Below are 17897 nucleotides of genomic sequence, written 5' to 3'. Positions count from 1 at the left end.
AGGGCCTGCATCTCACGTTATACAAGTACTTTTGGAATTTCATGGTCACTTTCTGGAGTGTAGATGATGCTTGCACAATGGCTTGTGTACAGGATTTCCAAAGGTTCAGGGTCTGTTACTGCCTCAAAGAGACATATCCATGAAACTGAGTAATTGCTAGCATTTTTTCAATCCAAGCATAGCTCTGTTGTGTTTTAGTCAGTTCTCTGGAAATATAGTCCACTGAGTAATCGCCTTCCAGGAAGGCTACCCCCAGCTCATGTGAGTTTGAATCAACCGAGATCTTAGGCTCTTTCTAATCTCAAAATATTCCAGTTTTAGTGCTTCTGTGACAACTGTTTTTTTAATTCCCAAAAGTTTTTCCTTTGCAAATCAGGCCAGTGCAATTCTGTAACAATTTCGAGATGAATTTGCTTTGATATGTTAGCCTGCCCCTTGTTTTGGGGTCTTTCCTTTTGTTCAACTGCCTCCATCTTTCTGGCTCTGATCAAGCTCCATTTGTCATGGAGTATGTACCTTACGTTCACTCCTATCTGGCATTTGTTCCCGTGCAATGCAATGTTCTTTCTTTGGCATGTTCCGGAACGTTATGTGGTGCTTCTCATTGCGTTCTTGTCTTCACCCCAAATCAGCAGATCATTAACCATGACTTCCACCCCATCCACGTTCTAAATAACCTGGGTCATGATGCTTTGGTACCTCTTGGGATCTGAGACAATCCAAATGGGATATCATTTAAACATATGTCTATATATCTGCAAAATGGGGAACTGAAGATAGTTTTACACTTTTTCTATTGTCAGACCTACCAAAAATCTTGTTTTGCATCCAAAACTGAAAGTACTCTTGCATTTTGAAGTCCTAGATACAATCACCTTAGCTGTTTTCATAGAGTAGTGCTTATGTTTGATAACCTTATTCAAATCTTCTAGATCTGTAACGGCACTTAAGTTTTTTGAGTTTATTATGGTGGCCTTAGTGTTAATATATTCGGTTGGTGCCTGTATTTATTCAGTAACATCTAATTTTACCATATCGTGAACCTCATCCTTCACGCTGGTGTCTATGTCAAAGGGCTGCACTATATCCTTAATGCAACCTGTCCCATTAAGCAACCCATCATATTCTGTAAAAATAACATATGCATCTCCTCTGTAAATGTGTTATACATCTTTGTTAATCAGCATTTACAAATGGGACCACATGGGAATTCTTGATCCACTACTTCAGACTCTGAGTGGTGTGTCTGTCTCCAGATATACACCAGTATGGACTTTCCAGATGGTCTTATTTTGTGTCAGTTACACCAAAGAAGCTTTGTTTTTGTTTTGTTGTGTTTTTTTTTTTTTTTAAATTTTAGCACAGGGTCACTAACCTTTTTGAGTATATTTGCTGTGATTATGTTGCACTGGGCTCCAGTATATATTTTCAAATTCCCTTTTTGTTTATTTCCAGTGTCACAAACCCAATCTGTTCCAGAACCTGGTTTTCTAAATTTACTAAGAGACCCCACAAAAGAACGGTTTCTGCATCTTCATCATCAAAGCTTTTTCCTCCAGTTAATGTTCATAAATATGTTATGCTTGTTTTTCTTTTTTTTTTTTTTTTTTTTGTGGTTTGTGTGTAACCCATGCTTATTCAGTGTGGTACTTTGTTCTCCCTTGCAGATAAGAACAGTACGTGCATGTATGACATCACAACCCTTGTGTTGGACAACTTTGCTTTGTGTTCCAATTGCCTCCACACTTACTGCAAACAAATCTGGTCTCTGCAATTTGTTTATCCTTGTATTCTGTCTTTATGGCTTAGAATGTACTTAGAATTACAGGCACTTCTGTTCATTCACTTCTTCTTAATGCTTTCCATAACGCAATTTTCACCAGGCTTACAAATATCCACTTCTCTTAGCATTATCATGTCCATTTCTTGTAATAACCTTGCCTTTATCTGGTTATCACTTAAACCACAAATAATTCATGTGACTTAGCTTTGTTACATGATGACCAATGATCTTGCGTGGCAGCTGGGTTCATGTAAGGAAAATGTACCTTTCCCAAATTGCCTGGATCAGAGTATTCTTGAAGATTTTTGGAGGATTTTGGCTAGCATCTTGTAATCCTCTTCATGCTCCTTCTGTAATGCTTCTGGACCTGCCACATGTAGCAGTATGGAGGATTTCACCCTCTCCAAATGCTGTGCAATGCCTCTTGCTTCCAAGGAAAATTTGGAAGTCCTGTGCCCACCTCTTCCAGTTCTCTTTCAGCATGAGGGATTCAATGAGCTCCATTTCGCCAAAGATTATCTTCCAACACCATGCAACAAAGTTGTGATGCACGGGAGTGTTGATATGAGACTGGTCTCTATTTGCTGGCTTCTAGTCACGTGACAAGGAGGCCAGGGTTACAAAAGGGCAATATCCTTGTCATATGGCAGGTGTCACTATCCATAGACTCCAGTACCTATTGTTCCAACAGGAAAACTAAAATAGCTGGTGTTCTTTGGAACCAGTCTTGCATCAGAGGAGTCAATGGGAGTTTTGCCATTGAGTTCAGTAGGAGAAGGATGGGGCCCCGTTGTTGCTTTTGTGAGCTGATGACTTGCCTGTATTTCGCTCACCCAGGTGAACATGCCTACAAATGCTCCTCCTGCTCATTTTCCACCATGACAATCAGCCTGCTGAAAGAGCACTCCTTGAAAGTGCATGGGAAAGCACTGACACTACCAAGACCCCGCATTGTCAGCCTTGTAGCCTCACTCGCCCAACACGCCTCCAAGAACCACACTCCTGCTGAAGAAGTGGAGGACTCTAATGGTAAGAGGTGCCTCAGAGCAAGAACCTAACTGTCTAAAGTGCTGTTTATGCACACGCACACACCATACACACACGCACACACCATACACACACACGTTAAGGCAATAGCGTGCCCAAGAAGCTGTTTCTTTGGTCACTTTGTAAAGGAAAATCTGAAGTTGCTTCTAAAATGAGAATAAATTTGCTTAAGGCTTTAGTATGTGATCTATGGTAGAACCGCAGTAATTCATACTCTTCCAACTTGTCCATCCCATAACTCGGTGTGTCAGGGTGTCTTCGCTTCTCAGCAAAGACTTACGGAGGAGATTTTTAAAGACGCAATTAGATTCTCAACTCCCACTGAAAATCAGTGGGAACAGGACTTCTCTCCCTAACTGTGCCTCTGAAAATCTCCCCCTAAAAGCAGAGGACTGTAGTGAGTTCATATTATTAAGTAACTTAATTACTTTTACTCTCATTAGTGGGCTAAATATATTACCCTTCTCCTGCTGCGAAGTACAAAGTGCATAGAAAAATGTCCAAAATATTGGCTGTGTCAGGATGGTGGATAAAGGTGGTGAGTGAAGTCCAAGGGGCATTATTTCCCTTCCATCCCCTTAAGTCCATTACAAGAGCAGCATGCAGGTTGGGGCTCTGGGAATTTTGGTCATTGTGTTGAATAGAGCAGGTGCAGAACTGGAATATGGATGCTGTATATGGCACAGACCCTGGCAAGCTTACTGGGAGCTAATGCAGCTCTAGGGTCATGCTTCGCATCTTGAACCCCCAGACCAGCAAGGGAGTTGGTACTTAGGCAGGAAGCTAGCATGGTTCCCGCGTGAGCCATATTGACAAGGAAAAAGGATGCACAAGGAGTTTGGCAGAAGATCTAGCTGTCTCTGTAGATCTTCCCAGGTCTTCTGGGATTTCCTCCTATCAGATTTTCCATGGAAAATTTTTTGGGAAAAAAAAAAAAGAAATTTAATATTTGACTTTTTGTTGTTGTTGCTGCTGAAACAAAAAATTTCATTTCTAGTCACTTGCAGTGTTTTTGGAAAAAGGGGGGAGTGGGAAAGAGTGAAAGAGAGGAATAAACCCAGAAAGGCAGAAACCAAAAAAACTTAGAAACTAAATTTTTCAGAGAGAATTTTTAAAAATGTGAAAAACACAAAAATGTTCCAAAAAGGCTGTTTTTTCTTTTTTTTCAAAAATAATTATTTCAGTAAGGCAATTTTGAACACCTTTACTCAGATTTCTTCCATTCATGGGATGGTGTCTGGAACTGGGCAGTGAATATTTACTGACTGAGCTTCTACTAATACCATTTTTGCTAGTACTGATTTAAGATAGTCCAATGAGTAAAGTATGTATATCTGATGTGCATTATATTGCTTACTCTTTCTTACTCTTCAGATCTCAAAATTCAGTCATTATCAATGGATCTTCCAATCTTTAATGAGAATTAGCAAGGTTCTATTAATAATGAAGGATGTCAAGAGATACATAGAGACAATGTTTTTGAGTTTTAGAAGGATGATGCGCTTGCTTTCTTTTGCTCCTACTTAGAGCTCAAAGTCATGATTACAGGAGCCAGGCACTTATCCTCGATAGTCTGTTATGTTTTCAATATTGTAGTCTTTTTTTTTCTTTTTCAGAGGAGTGCATATTAGTTAAAGAGTTCTTGTTAAAAAAATTTTAGGTACACAGAAACACGCCAACAGTCATAGGAGGTCCAGATTTGTATTGAGTCCAGAGTCCAAGACAGATTTTAGCCCAAATACTTTGATAGTCTTTAAACTAGGTTAATAGTTAAATGACTTTGAAAATAATAGAAGCCACCCACTGAGCAGCCAGTTAGAAGAGTACAGGTGAAGTAATAAACATATTGACATTCTCAGCATCGCTTGGGAAAGGAATAACTTGCCTTAAATAATTTTCTTGACATTGAAGAGTTGGTTACAGACTAAATTAATGATCACTATGCTTTTGGAATGGTTCATTTTGGATTTTTAGAAGGGACTGAATAAAGTTCCATGTGACCCAGACGGTAAGCTGCAGGTGACACAAGGAATAGATAAATGATCGGTCAGAATAAAGGAAAGCAGGAAGTACCTGTGAAAGACGCTATTACGCCCAGTGGGGGGAAGTATTAAGTGGGGTTTGCACAATACACAGGAGTTGGACCGCTGCTGTTCGAACATATATAAATAACCTTCTCTCAGGCTGGCTATAATCTAGTTAATTTGCTGATGACACAAAATTGGATCAGGGTGAGGGTAAGTGGCAAATGCAGAGACTGTATCAAATGAACTTGGACTTGTTTATGAATCAGTAGCTATATGGCAACAAAGTACAACTGACGGTTTATAAATCAGGTCCAGTTATTCTGCACGTGCGTTGAAATGAATGGAACAGAACTAGAGCAGGATGGCTTGAAAGAGATGTGGGAGTGGAATCCTTTCTGGGAAATGTGGAGTCTGTATGAATAAATTAAAGGAGGAGGAGCTGGAAGAAGATACACAACCAAAACAGTTAAGTGCACATTTGACACAGCCTGGCTGGAATAAAACAGTTCTGTGACACAAGCCCATTAGAAATTTGGCCTCCAATTCAGGCAGAATTTGTTGTCTAAGGCAGCACTTTTAAAAGTACAAAGAAACACGTTTAGGCTGATCCATGCATTACAAGGTGTGAAGGAGTTTAAATCTGTACGACTTGTTTGTTTTAGCTTTGTATCAGAAGCAATGAGCACAGCTTACAGGTGACTGTGTGTGCGTGTGCTGGGGCTGGGGAAGCCTCTTAGAGAAAATCTTTGAGTTAGTGTCGACTTCTAGGTCACTGTAGGTGGTCTGATCCCTGTTGGCAGTGAAAAGAAGAAACACTCCAGTGCCGGAATAAACGGGTCCAGGTGAGCAGTGAGCGGTTGATCGCGAGTCTGGTAAAATGAGCCTCATTGGCACTGAGGTTAAGGACTGAGGTGGGCACCGAGTCTGACCTGTCCTCTGCATCCCTGGAGGTGGGCCCTGCAGGTCAGCATTGGGTCCTATTAGTGAGACAACATGGGAAGCTGATTCTCTTTGTACCATATCTGGTTTGTGGAAAGGGGATTTCTACATGTGCACAGTATTTCTGGTATATACAGTGCCCATCATCGTGGTATCAGGTGCTCCCTAGATGGGAATTGGTTCATTCTATTAGCACCAAATTCTCCTCCCCCCCACCCCAAGACTATTTATTTATTTAAAAGTTTTAACAGGTTGGCAAACCCTTGCCATGTATGAATATCCGAGATAAAACAATAAGCATTCCAACGCCAGGCTTTTGTTTAGAGAAGCATTATACAGCAGTATGGTCATCAGAGCTCTCCGTTTACCGTGTTAGTGGCTTTAAAGTGGTTTTACCATGTTAGTGAGCATCTTTACATTACCCCCAACGTGTAGTTTCTAGTGATTTCATTAAATTGAGTGAGTGAAATCTCTGAATACATATATTGACCAAACCAGGCACGTATGTCTAATGTTAATACTTAAACAAAAACAAAAATTGGACAGGAAGCACCAAATACTTTTGAAAAACAAAAAAATGAAGGCCTGTGTAAATATTGGACACTAAAGCACAGTCTTGTGGATAGCATAATCACATATAGTATGTTTTGTTCTAAACAATAATAATCCAGATAAAGGGCCTAATCCACAGCTATTACTCCTACAGATTTTAGTGGAGCTACGTTGATTTACACCATTTCTTCTGGTTGTGTTGAATTAAAAAGTCAGGTCTTGTCTGGTCTTGAGGAATGGATTGTGACCAATGCGCTTGTGAAATTATGCAGCACAAAAAGAAGGAAACTCAAAACTGAGCATTTGAGAGTTTGGGGGGTTTAAAAAAAATTTTTTTTTTTTGGTCAGAATATTCAAAACTCTGTTCTGTGGCTTTCTTCGAACCTCTATTTCACTTCCAAGTCTAAGGAACAGTTTGGAGAAAGGATGTCTCTGGCTCTGTCTCCAGTAAAGCAATTCACACTAGTTTGTTACACCGGCACAAACTCATATTGGAGATACACCACTCTGGTGCAAAGTGGGACTTTACATCTGTGCAGTGTTTAATTCAGTGCTGCACTGGGGTATGTATATCAGTAGAGTCATCGCAGTGAAAATGTCCTTACTGTAAACAGGGCCCGAGTTATAGATTAATTACCCCTTCTTTCAGGGTGTGAGTCCATAGTACACATGCTCTGAGATCCTCCACCAAGACCAGGGAAAGCCAGATTAGACTTTCCAGGTAAAGGCAGTATCTCACCCAACTACACCCTTGGGATGGGTAGAGGCATAAATCTTTCAGTTTGCCTGCAGTAGTTACGCCTAAACCAGGGCTTAAGCATTGGCAGTACTGAGCCCTGAAATCCTAGATGCCTTCATCCTCCCCACGAGACGCTTCTGAGACCTGTAAATCAGTGAAGCATGGAATTTACTCTGGAGACGATGCAGTTAAAAGCTGGGTTGTATCTTCCATGCAAGTTCCAGTGCTAAACAGATATATTTAGAAATTCAAAGGCAGTGTTATTTCAGTTTAAAAAAAAAAAAAAGAGAGAGAGAGAGAGAGAGAAATACATGAGTGGGACCTATAACATTTAAATCACATTTAAAAAAAATACCCAATAGCTTAATAAATGGTTTGACATTTTTATTATTACTTCATGCACATTGTATATCTGGAGGCATGCAAAATACTTAAAAGCAATGTCACTGTAGCTGCTCACCCTTGCTCACTTTGAGTAGTACTTGTTTTTGTGAATAGTCCAATTGATTTTGGTGGGACTGCAGAGTAAGGTACTACTCTATGTGCGTAAGGTTGGCCGAATCTGGAGCTTTATAAATAATTCAAGCCATGGCTATTGCAATAATTAAAAATAAGTATTACTGACCCCACTCATTATCTGATCAAGGAAATTGCACTCCGAATGTGGTGGGCTGAGTGTTTTAAACTACCAAGGTGTGGCAAAGATGGCTTCTAATTCCTTCTCGTGCAACCTACCATCGTGTGCAGGCCTTTGTTTTTTGTATTAGCCAGAGATACCCTTTGGAAAGCAATACAATGCATTATACGCATACTCCTTCAACTCAGTGGCCATCCCCTTCCCACCACGAATGCCAAGAAAAATATTTGTCTGTCATAAATACAGGCACACGTTACAGAACACATACAGAGTCAGTAATGTTCAAAACAGAAACTTTTTTGAGTTTTACTTTATGGTATGCATCAGTGTGCTCACTCTTTTTTTTTTTTTGAGCAGCTACTCAAACAAACAAAAACACCAGACCCACACTCCGCCCTCCCAAAGGTCCAGGAGATGCAATGAAAATGAATTGACTGCAGCAGTAACTGAGCTCAGTCATTGTTATGTATTCTGGCTCTTCCTGAACTTTATTTTCCCTTTGATAAAGGCCATTACCTCATCTGGAGACTGAAATATAAAAACATGTCTGTCTTGATTCACCGGAGCCTGGCTGAGTATGGAACTGCTTGACTGAGTCCCTTCTTTTAAGCCATTGCCGGAAAGGTGCAAATCCGTTTTCTTCCCCCTCCCATCCCCTTTTCAGAACCGATGCTGCATAATCAGGAAAAATACCTATCTAATGCTCTTTGACAGTTGAAATCCCCATGGGCTCAGAGGGCTTTCCAAATATTTATTAGAACTATTTTACGTTCCACCAGAACCACACACGAAGCCTGGGGAGGAGAGGGGTTCTCCAAAGAGACCTTCTGAACTGAGATCAGCAAGACAAGAACAGATACATTGAGGTCCGCTAAGCTAGTGAATCACTTTTCCCACAGAAAAACTTTTCAGGACAGATCCTTCAGAGTGCTCAGAGATGTCAGCTACTCCTAGATTTCTTATGTGTGCCTTAGTTTCTAGCTCATCCTTTAGGTGCAGTGTTGTCCTTCATCAAAGTGTTTTGATAGCCTCCTATCCAGAGTAGAAGGCTCTAAATCTATCACTCATAAGGCCAGTCAAATTGTCACTTTAGTTATTTCTCTAATTGTATTTATTTGTTTATTTTCGGCTCATAGCAGCTAGTGCTTTTTGGATGCCACCCAGCCTTTTATATAAGGGTTCCATACTCTTAAGCCTTAACGTTGTTAAGTTTCAGAAGACTGGTATCCGAGTGAATATCTCAGAGCATGTTTCGGAGGAACATTGTTGGTGTGGGAACATGGAAGTGTCTTTTTTGCTGCATGGGCCTCACAGTTTCTGAAAGAAACCCTTTGAAGTTGGGAGTCCTTTATTTGGCTTCTGTTTGATTGGGAAGGCAGAGAACCAGTGAGGACAAAAGTGCAAGTTCAAACAAAGCTTACAGCATAATTGCTTAAATAGCAAGGCGAGTTGGATGGGCAACTGCACAGAATATCTTTGGTGATCAGATAACATAGTGTGATGAGCATGCTATTAAAACAAGTGGATGTCTCCATGTGCACTGCCACAGTCACATGATAGGTATATCTGCACACTTAACACTGAACATTTGTGTTTTTTTTAGTGTATCTTTGTGCTGATTTCAGTTAAAATGCAAGTCAAAACAGTTACTGCCCTTGCACAGTAAAGACCTTCAGCTGTTACTAACTTAGGTCCCAGGTCAAGAAAGTACTTAAGCATGTCCTTAACTTTTCAATATGCCCCCTGTATGTGTGTACTCTATGAAAGTACTTACCGTGCATGAAGTTAAGCACACGCGTAATTCTTTAATCAGGTCTTAATTTTGCTGTGTTAGTGTTTGACATTTTTTCATCTAAAAAGGCCCACTTTGGTTTTGATTATTCTCCTAAATTTGTCCTTTTTAAAGCAAAACACTTCACATGTATTTAGAGTGAAGAAACTCCTAAGATGGAGAATTGCTTATGATTTTTTTTGACTGTGCATTATTACAACTTAAAGATGTCCAGATAGACTTAAAACACCAAAACAAAGTCGTTGAAGGCTGAAACACAACAGAAATATGAAAATATTTCTCCTCTTAATGGTTACATGCAAAGCTTTGGTCTACGTCAAATGTTTATGACCAAGTCAGAAACCACTGAAAATAGTGGGTTAGTGACTTGATTAAGATTGACAGACCTTAACTGTAGTTCTGGTAAAGGGCACTGCTGTATTGTAAAACTCCTTTGTATGTTTTTATATTTTATGCTCAATGCAAAATTTGAATGAAAAATTGTGCAGCTAATGTATTGCATTATTGACAAGGCCCTGGCTGGGGTGATTTAGTTGGGGTTGGTCTTGTTTTGAGCAGTGGGTTGGACTGGGTGACCTCCTGAGATCACTTCCAACACTAATATTCTATTAATTATGATTCTGAAAGGAAGTTAACTTGGAGACTTAAATGAATTTTTTTTCCGGGGTGGTGAAATGTGAAATTATATATGTAAATCTGATGCGTTTCCCCCTAAGGTGGTCCCTAATAAAATTGGTTGAGGATTTTTTTATTATTATTAAATTAATGCTCTGTGGTTCACTTTAAACCAGCAAGTGCATCTTGACAATATTGTACAGATTTGCAAAGTACACAAGGGGGGTGGCCTTTCCCAGGGACGAAGTCCAACAACCATTTGCCGAAAGGACACCACTTAATCACTTTTCGGAGAGAGAGAGAAACTGAAGGAAAAAAGCAGTCAAAAGATATGGGGAATGACAGCGATTTCCTAAAAATAAAACCCTTTGCTTTCACTGTCACTTAAACAAACAAACAATCCTGAAAATAGTTGGTACGGTGCAGGTTTCAAAATCATTCAGCATTGGGCTAACTTTGCTCCCATTGAAGTCAATGAGAGTTTGTTTGCCCCATCCTTCCCGGGTTTTCTGATGGCTCAATGTTGAGTAAAAGTGATGCCAGCCCTAGAATTCCAACTCATGCGAAGTCTGTGTATCTCTTTGCTTGGCTGAGGCCACATTGGGAAGAGTGACTCCAGTGTGTTGTGCCCGGGTATTAGGGGTCTTGAACAGCTCTAGCACCTTCCTGCAGAGGATCTCAAAGAGCTTTGTAAAAGACAGTAAGCTTTATGTCCATTTGTTGTATGAGGGCATAGGTGCACAGAGGTTAATATCAACACTTTTCCCGCCTGGCTGCCTGAAGTTTGGCACCAACATACCTATTTAGACATCTGAATATGTAGTTTGATTCGTCACATGTCCGTGGGACTTTAGTCCCGAAGTGTGGTAAATCGTGTTTGAAAATACTGGCCGAAGTGACTTGAATAAGGTCACGCAACAAATCATGGCGAATAGATTAGAACCTGTGTCTCCTTATACTCCGTCTGTTGCCAGTAGCCTTGTGTGGGGACCGAGGCATGGGTGGTCAGACGTAGTGGTCAGAGCCGGGGCTGGATGCCAGCAACCAAAGCCGGAGTTGTCATTAGGATCACACCCAAGATTGAGGCTGGAGTCGGGGTCAGTAGTCATGCCAGAGGTGGAGCCGGAATGCGTGTTAGGAGTAACACAGAGGGTCAGGAGTCTGAGAGCCAAGCCAAGCCCGGGGGTCAAGCCGGAGTCAGTGTCAAGTACAGCAGCAGGCCAGGAGTTCACTCAATTGTTCAGACAACTTCCTATCCCTCTTTTTGGCTTTCATGCACCCAGGCGCGAATCAGGAGCTTTGTGGGCAGACTCTCTGGTGGGGCAGAGTTCCGCTCGTCCTCTCTTATGCTGGTTCTGGAGAGCTGTCAGGTGGTGGTCGTGGTCTGCGCACTGCCTGGGGACCTGTGGGCCCGAATTCAAGACCCGTGATCCTAAACACCTCGCCAAGGTGTGTGTCTGGTATTAAGCTTGGTATTCTCCTGAGCAAGTTCAGTCATAGGAACAGGAGTTGGCAGACTGGATCAGACTGGTCCAGTGTCGGATGCTTGAGAGGAAGGTGCAAGAAACCCTGCACTGGGCAGTTAAGGAATAACCTGCTCTTGGGAGAAGTTTCTTTCTAACACCCACTAGATGGAGGCTGTCTTAAGCTTTGAAGCACCAGGCTTAAATGTAGGAAATGCACTTCAATGACTGCAGTTTGGGTGTGTGTGTTTGTATATATACAGACGCAAATTCAGAGCTATGCAGAAACATTGAAACACTTAGAGTTTGACGATCATGCTTATTAAACAGGAAGGGAATCGCAGCGCAGAATAAAATAAGTATGAAAGGGTGACAGGTTCATAAAACACACCTCAACACACCACAGTCTGAATGAAGAATAAATGGTAGATGGAAAACTTACATATAGTAAGAAACTAACCTTTATTAATCCTGCCCAATTGTTGAATGGTTAAATCTGCATCTCACTCGATCCATCTAGGGTCTAACCTCTCCTGCTTTGCTTTCTCCATCCAGACCTAAGTGGTACAATTCATCCCTTGTGTAACTTCATTTATCTCAGTTAGAGCCACACCATGAATGAAATTGGCTCAAGAGATAAGAAATAAATGGACAGCTTTTATTTTAAAATCGTAGGAGATTGTGTATTGAGATTTGGCATTTGAAATACAAATGAGTGTTGTTTATTTCTAAGTCCTACCCCATGTTTAGACAATGGAATGTTATCACTTAAACTGTGTAAATACACGCTTGCAACCTGACCTATGTATTGAACTGTTAAGCCGATACATCCAGATGTCAGCACACTCCTAGCCTACTGCAGTGCTTCTCCTTTACACGGTAGTCTCTGAATAAATATAGATGTCACACACTCAAACAGGTAATTAAAATATGTAAAGTTATTCAGCATGCATCATTCCTATATAATGAGAAAGAACACAGTGAAGAAAACACGGTCTACAGCAGAATGCCTCTCTGGGCTGAAGAAACACTAAGAAGGGAAGCATGTTGCAGAACAATTTTTGGAATAACCGGAGTTTTAAAGAATGGAATCGTGCTTGGCATAAAACACGTATTTTTGAGGCAAAGTCGCAGGGATAATAAGCTAAAGATGAAACCACGAAATCAGCTTTGGGGAAGGTGGGGATAAGGAACCAACAGAATTAATGGCCAAAGACTGAATGGATGCACAGAGTGCAGTATCTTTCATACCTAAAACTGATCATTCCAAATCAGCACTTTGATAGAGCGGCATAGGGATGCAGACCACGCTGCTGGCCATGTTGTACCGACTCTGTGGATAAATAGAGGCCTTGAATGCCAGTGTTAATAGAAATTCCTGGCAGTGTAAGAAACTTTAGAATAAGTGGGGACTGGAAGCTCTTTGGTTGGTCCCCTCCCTGCAGATAAAAATAATATGGTACAACTTCTTTCTCCAATTACTTTTCTCTCCTGAAATGTATATAGCTCCCATTGTAATTTATTATATAGCGTATTATTACTACTCTATGCCTGATCTTGTTTCCAGTGAAAAATCAATTGGTGAACTCCCATAGACTTCAATGGGAAGCAGTATGGGTCCCTCGCTGTGTAAAATAATTTCACCTTCTAAATTCCTTTTGTTATTTTCCTCTCCTTAGATTAAGTGCATGTCCTTTATAAGTGATTTTGACACTAACACAAGGAGTTGTGCAACATCTATCCTCTCTCTATTCCGTTCAGAATTACGTGTGTGTCTATAACTCAAAGGAAAAAAGGAGATTAAAAGTTACAAAGGCACATGGATATGGTCCCTCCAGCCTTTTTATTTGAACAGCTAAGTTCCTACAGTCTGTGTGTCATTCTGGTTGCTCTTTGTTGTACCTTTTATACATCTGTAATAGCCTTTCTAACATTAAATTAAAGAAAAGCGCCGTAACTGACCGACGCATTGTGGTCATCACCAAATGTGGTCATGATACACAGAGCTGGAATAACTTCCTCCAGTGTATATTCAGTTCCCCCTTTTTTTTTTAAAATACATCCTCAAATGTTAATTGTTTTTCTCTGCTGCATCAAGCAGTGTGTGTAGGGTTTTCGTTTTCACCCTCTCAGATCTTTCTCCTGCTTATTTCTTGGCAGCGCATAAATAGTGAGGGCCTGATTCTCATTCACAGCATGGACACTTCATGTCATTCTGACAGTGTAAAGGAGCCTTTTGTGTAAATAAGAATCAGGTAGAGTGGATTCAGTTTTTGTTTATAAAAAAAAAAAAAAAATCAGTCATATTAAATTTCCCTGCACTCTCAGTATTTTCCTCAAGCACCCATGCTTCAAATCGATGGTGAATCCATCTCACTCTTGTCATACTCCTTTACCTCCCCCACTATGTTTCATCTTCAGAATGTTTCACCCACCCACGTGTTCCTCCTTCAGGTCAGTGATGTGCGACACCAAGTGAACAAATGTGTATCCTCTTAGTGATCTTTGTGAAACTCCACTTCCTCACCTTCCCACTTCCCACGCTGTTGCCGTTACACGAGTAGGATATCCTCTCACAGCTGCCTAAGCTGGTACTCAGAGTCCCGTTGTGGTTTTAGTGAGATTCATACTCCTAAATTACTAAGACTCTTTTTAAAATCCCACCCTTCCCTGTCTTTACTTTTTCAGTGTATGGTATTGCATCTTGACTCGGCTTCTTTCTTAGAGGAGAAACCATTTGCTTATATTTTTTTCTTCTGCCAAAAAAAAAATAAATCTGAATCTTCCTTATTACAATCCTCCCCTCGTGAATCCATGCACAGTAAATCAAATAACATTCAAGGTGTTTCTCCATTCTAAGGCTCTCCAGCACTCCCCCAGTGCTGATGTTCTGTATTTCCTTGGATCTTTTCATGGTATCCCAGTTGCTTCTTGCTCTAGTTCATCACCCATTTTTGCCCAAAGAGGCTTTTAAATACATGTTAAAGTGTCTCTCTCTTTCTTTGTTCAAAACCCTGGAGTTGGATATGATCTTCTCCAAATTCTGATTTCTTATTTTATTTCATTCCCCATCCCCACCCCTCCACAAGAAGAAATCAGCGACTTTGTGGTTACTGTTCCAGTTTGAATTTTACAGGGAAATAATGTCTTCATTATTTTCTGTGTCCCTCTCGCTGGTCATTGATCTACTCCTCGCTATCATTAGATGCTACAGTACTCTTGTTCCTCATGCACTCAAAGACTATTGCATCTCTTATGCAATACTGTATTCTCCATCTCTGGCCCTGATTCTGCAAGCACTGAAACACATGCTTAAAGCTAGATATATGTAGCCCCATTGATTTCAGTGTCTCATTTTTATTTTTAGTTTCATTGTGTGATCTTCCTACTGCTTCTCTCTGCCTAATATTTAAACATTTGCATTTGTAGCTCTTAGCTTAAACTGGTGTTTGCTCTGATGTGATTGTGTCAATTGAAAGATCTTGTATGTTAGACTTTTGTATGGTATTTCAGCTCAATTTTCTTAGCTTTTCAAGTATATTATATCCTGGTATGAAAAATTAAATTTATTTTTCCTTCCTCAAAAATACTCTATTTTTCCTTTTGTTAAATAAAAAACAATTGTTATGCACCATGACGCGCACACATAAATTTGCTTAAAATTGGCTATGAAAACTTAAGAATTTTCATTCTCATCTAGTACTTCCTTCGCTTTTTTATATTTTTTCCCGGTATTTCTGTAGTTTTCCCACAATTCCATGGTATATGTATGAATTGTCATTTTTCTCTATTGCATCTCTTCTACTTGCTGATTTCAGATATATTTCATTTCTTTCAGAATAAATATATCCTCTTGCACCTTAAACATTATACTGATTGTTTATGTGTTATGTTAATACTGAAGAGTTCTCCCATTCTCTTGAATTATGGAAGTCTAGCTGTTTTCCCCCATATACGCCCTATGCCATAATTTTTAACAAACTGTAAACAGTTAATACCATTGTATGTGGCTGTATACATCAGGTATGGAACCATGGCGGCCAACCATGTGTTACCCTTTCCAGTGTAAAAAGTGGGCATATGATTGTCCTTCTGTAAACAGGCGGAACACTATTGTTTTTCTGTGTGGCTAGACCCTCCTAACTGGGATGGCTAATCTTACTCCTTTCTTTCGTAGGCCTGTGTATGCATGCACTGGCCAATGTGTTGCTGAACTTCTCTGTGTGCACTTTGGGTCAACTTTTCAAAAGTGTCTTGAGTCCCACGTAAAGCCAATGAGATATAGGCTCCAAAATGACTTAGATGCTTTTGAAAATATTATCCTTTGCCAATTACTGAGTCACTACTAAGAGAGCGTCCCAGATTTTCCCAGAATGCAATGGTTAGGAAACATGGTAGGTGTGGATGCACAAATCTAGTTTAACACATGACTGTGTTGAGTGGCCCCACAGCAACTCTTCCCCTCTCCCTCACCACCTTCGAATCTGTTCTGCGTATAACCAGTTCAGATGATCACTTCCCCATTTGATTATGAGTACACGGTTTACTCACAGATGGGATTTTCATCAGCAATCTGTACTGACCTCACGGCTCTCATTGAAATCAATAGTAAAACTTCCATTGCCTTCAATGAGAACAGAATTAGGCCAATGTTGGACACTTTTGAATATTTCCTCCTATAACGCAGACAGGAACTCAGTTGTTGGCTAGTCTTATGGTACCTTCTGTGCAGGGGGGCTATCGGAAAATCTTACAGTTTACATTTCAAGTCACCATATTTCTCCTCTACCCACTGTTCTTCCAAGTTTTACTGTCTCAGTTACCACCAATTCTTCCTTCATTGACATAGCTACCGGTGCCCTTCTTTTTATGTTAGAACATTCCATATTTTATCTCACTCAAACTTTTGAAGTGGCATAGTGTGTCTTGTATGTACTTTGTGTAAAAATCCTTAAGAAAAGCAAATCTCTCTGGCATTTGTTTGAATGTTTATTTGATTATTTAGCCCCGGGGTTGATTTGTTGCTTGCTAGTCTGATTTCGGTGCAGTTTATCTGTGTACATAAACGTCCCATATTGTCTTTGTCATGTTAGTCATTCTCATGTTTTGAATTTGTTTTAAAACAACAGACTAGTTTTTCTCGTCACACGCTCAGCCCTGCCTCGTTCTTGGTGGTTTTTCCTTTTATGAATCTTCCAGGGCCTCCCTTTTGGCTTTATGTATTCCATTATTTAATATAATTTTCTAACTGCTCCCCATCTGTTTATTTGACTGTCTTGTTGGCTTTGATGCAGACTTTGGATACCATTTTCCTTTCCGTTCTTCAAACCGGGATTGCAGAACCCTCTGTCTACTCTGGGCTGAGAGTGCAAATGCCTTTTGGGAGTTTGCCCAACCCAACTTCTCCTCTGGAAGCAGTGAAAGACCTGGGTGTGATTTGCATCATGTCCAGTCATTAGTCAAATCACTGCATTTTCCATTAGAACCACCTGTCTATTTTCCTTATATCCAGGTCTTTTTCTCTTTCCACCTTATTATTTAACATTTATATTGTGGTAGCATGTGAAGGCCTCAATCATGTTGGGACCCTATTGTGCTAGGTGCTGTACAAACATCTAGAGAAAGACGGTCCTTGCCCCAAGTGTAACTGCGGGTGCTTGTAGCCCCCCAATCACCAAAGCACTTAAACACATGCTCAACTTCATGGGAGTTAAATATTGGGGTTTAAAAATACAAATAATAAATTCATGGGAGTTAAATACTTCATAGGAGTTAAAAATACAGGTGCTTAAATACTTTGCTGAACAGGTATGGGATCAATTACTCACACAAATAAGTGCTTTGCTGAGTTGGGGCTACACTGCCCCTTTTCCTTTGTATTGAGTTGCCATTCTTTTGCTCGGAGTAAATAACCTACCCAGTCATCATTGCACTACATCTTTTTTTTTTTTTTACCCATAACTTCTACCGACATACAGTGCTTGCTGTACTATGCATTACGGGCTTGATCCAAAGCCAACTAACGTCAATTATGAGCCTCTCCATTGATTTTAGTGGGCTTTGGGTAAGGACTTGGTCTAGAGCAGTGGTTTTCAACCTGTGGTCCACAGACCCTCAAGGTCTGCTGACTATGTCTAAAGGGTCTGCAAAAGGTTGTCGTTACCATAGAACAGTGGCTTTCAACCTGTGGTCCATGGACCCCTGGGGGTCCGCAGGCTAGCTTATGATTTCCAAAGGGGTCTTCCCCTCCATTTGAAATTTTTAGGGGGTCTGCAAATGGAAAAGGGTTGAAAACCAGTGGTC

At 40.4% G+C, this 17897-nt stretch overlaps 1 protein-coding gene across 8 annotated transcripts in view; it reads left to right on the top strand.

Annotated features, from left to right (window-relative positions):
• ZNF462 (zinc finger protein 462) overlaps positions 1-17897 on the top strand; it is a 103070-nt gene that overhangs the window by 64460 nt on the left and 20713 nt on the right. For 6 of the 8 annotated variants that reach the window (XM_067553281.1, XM_067553279.1, XM_067553275.1 and 3 more), the window contains one exon: positions 2621-2812. The exons of 1 other annotated variant lie outside the window; for it this stretch is intronic. In XM_067553281.1, coding sequence (XP_067409382.1) covers positions 2621-2812 — 192 coding nt within the window. Of the gene's footprint in view, positions 1-2620; positions 3035-17897 lie in introns of those variants that run through there. One more of the 8 variants, XM_067553283.1, reaches the window with a different exon arrangement.

Source organism: Emydura macquarii, unplaced genomic scaffold (genome assembly GCF_026122565.2).
Source record: "Emydura macquarii macquarii isolate MOO-44397 ecotype Brisbane River unplaced genomic scaffold, CSIRO-AGI_Emac_v2 contig_1451, whole genome shotgun sequence".
In the NCBI taxonomy this organism is placed as follows: domain Eukaryota; kingdom Metazoa; phylum Chordata; order Testudines; family Chelidae; genus Emydura; species Emydura macquarii.
This window is presented reverse-complemented; position numbering and strand designations above follow the sequence as displayed.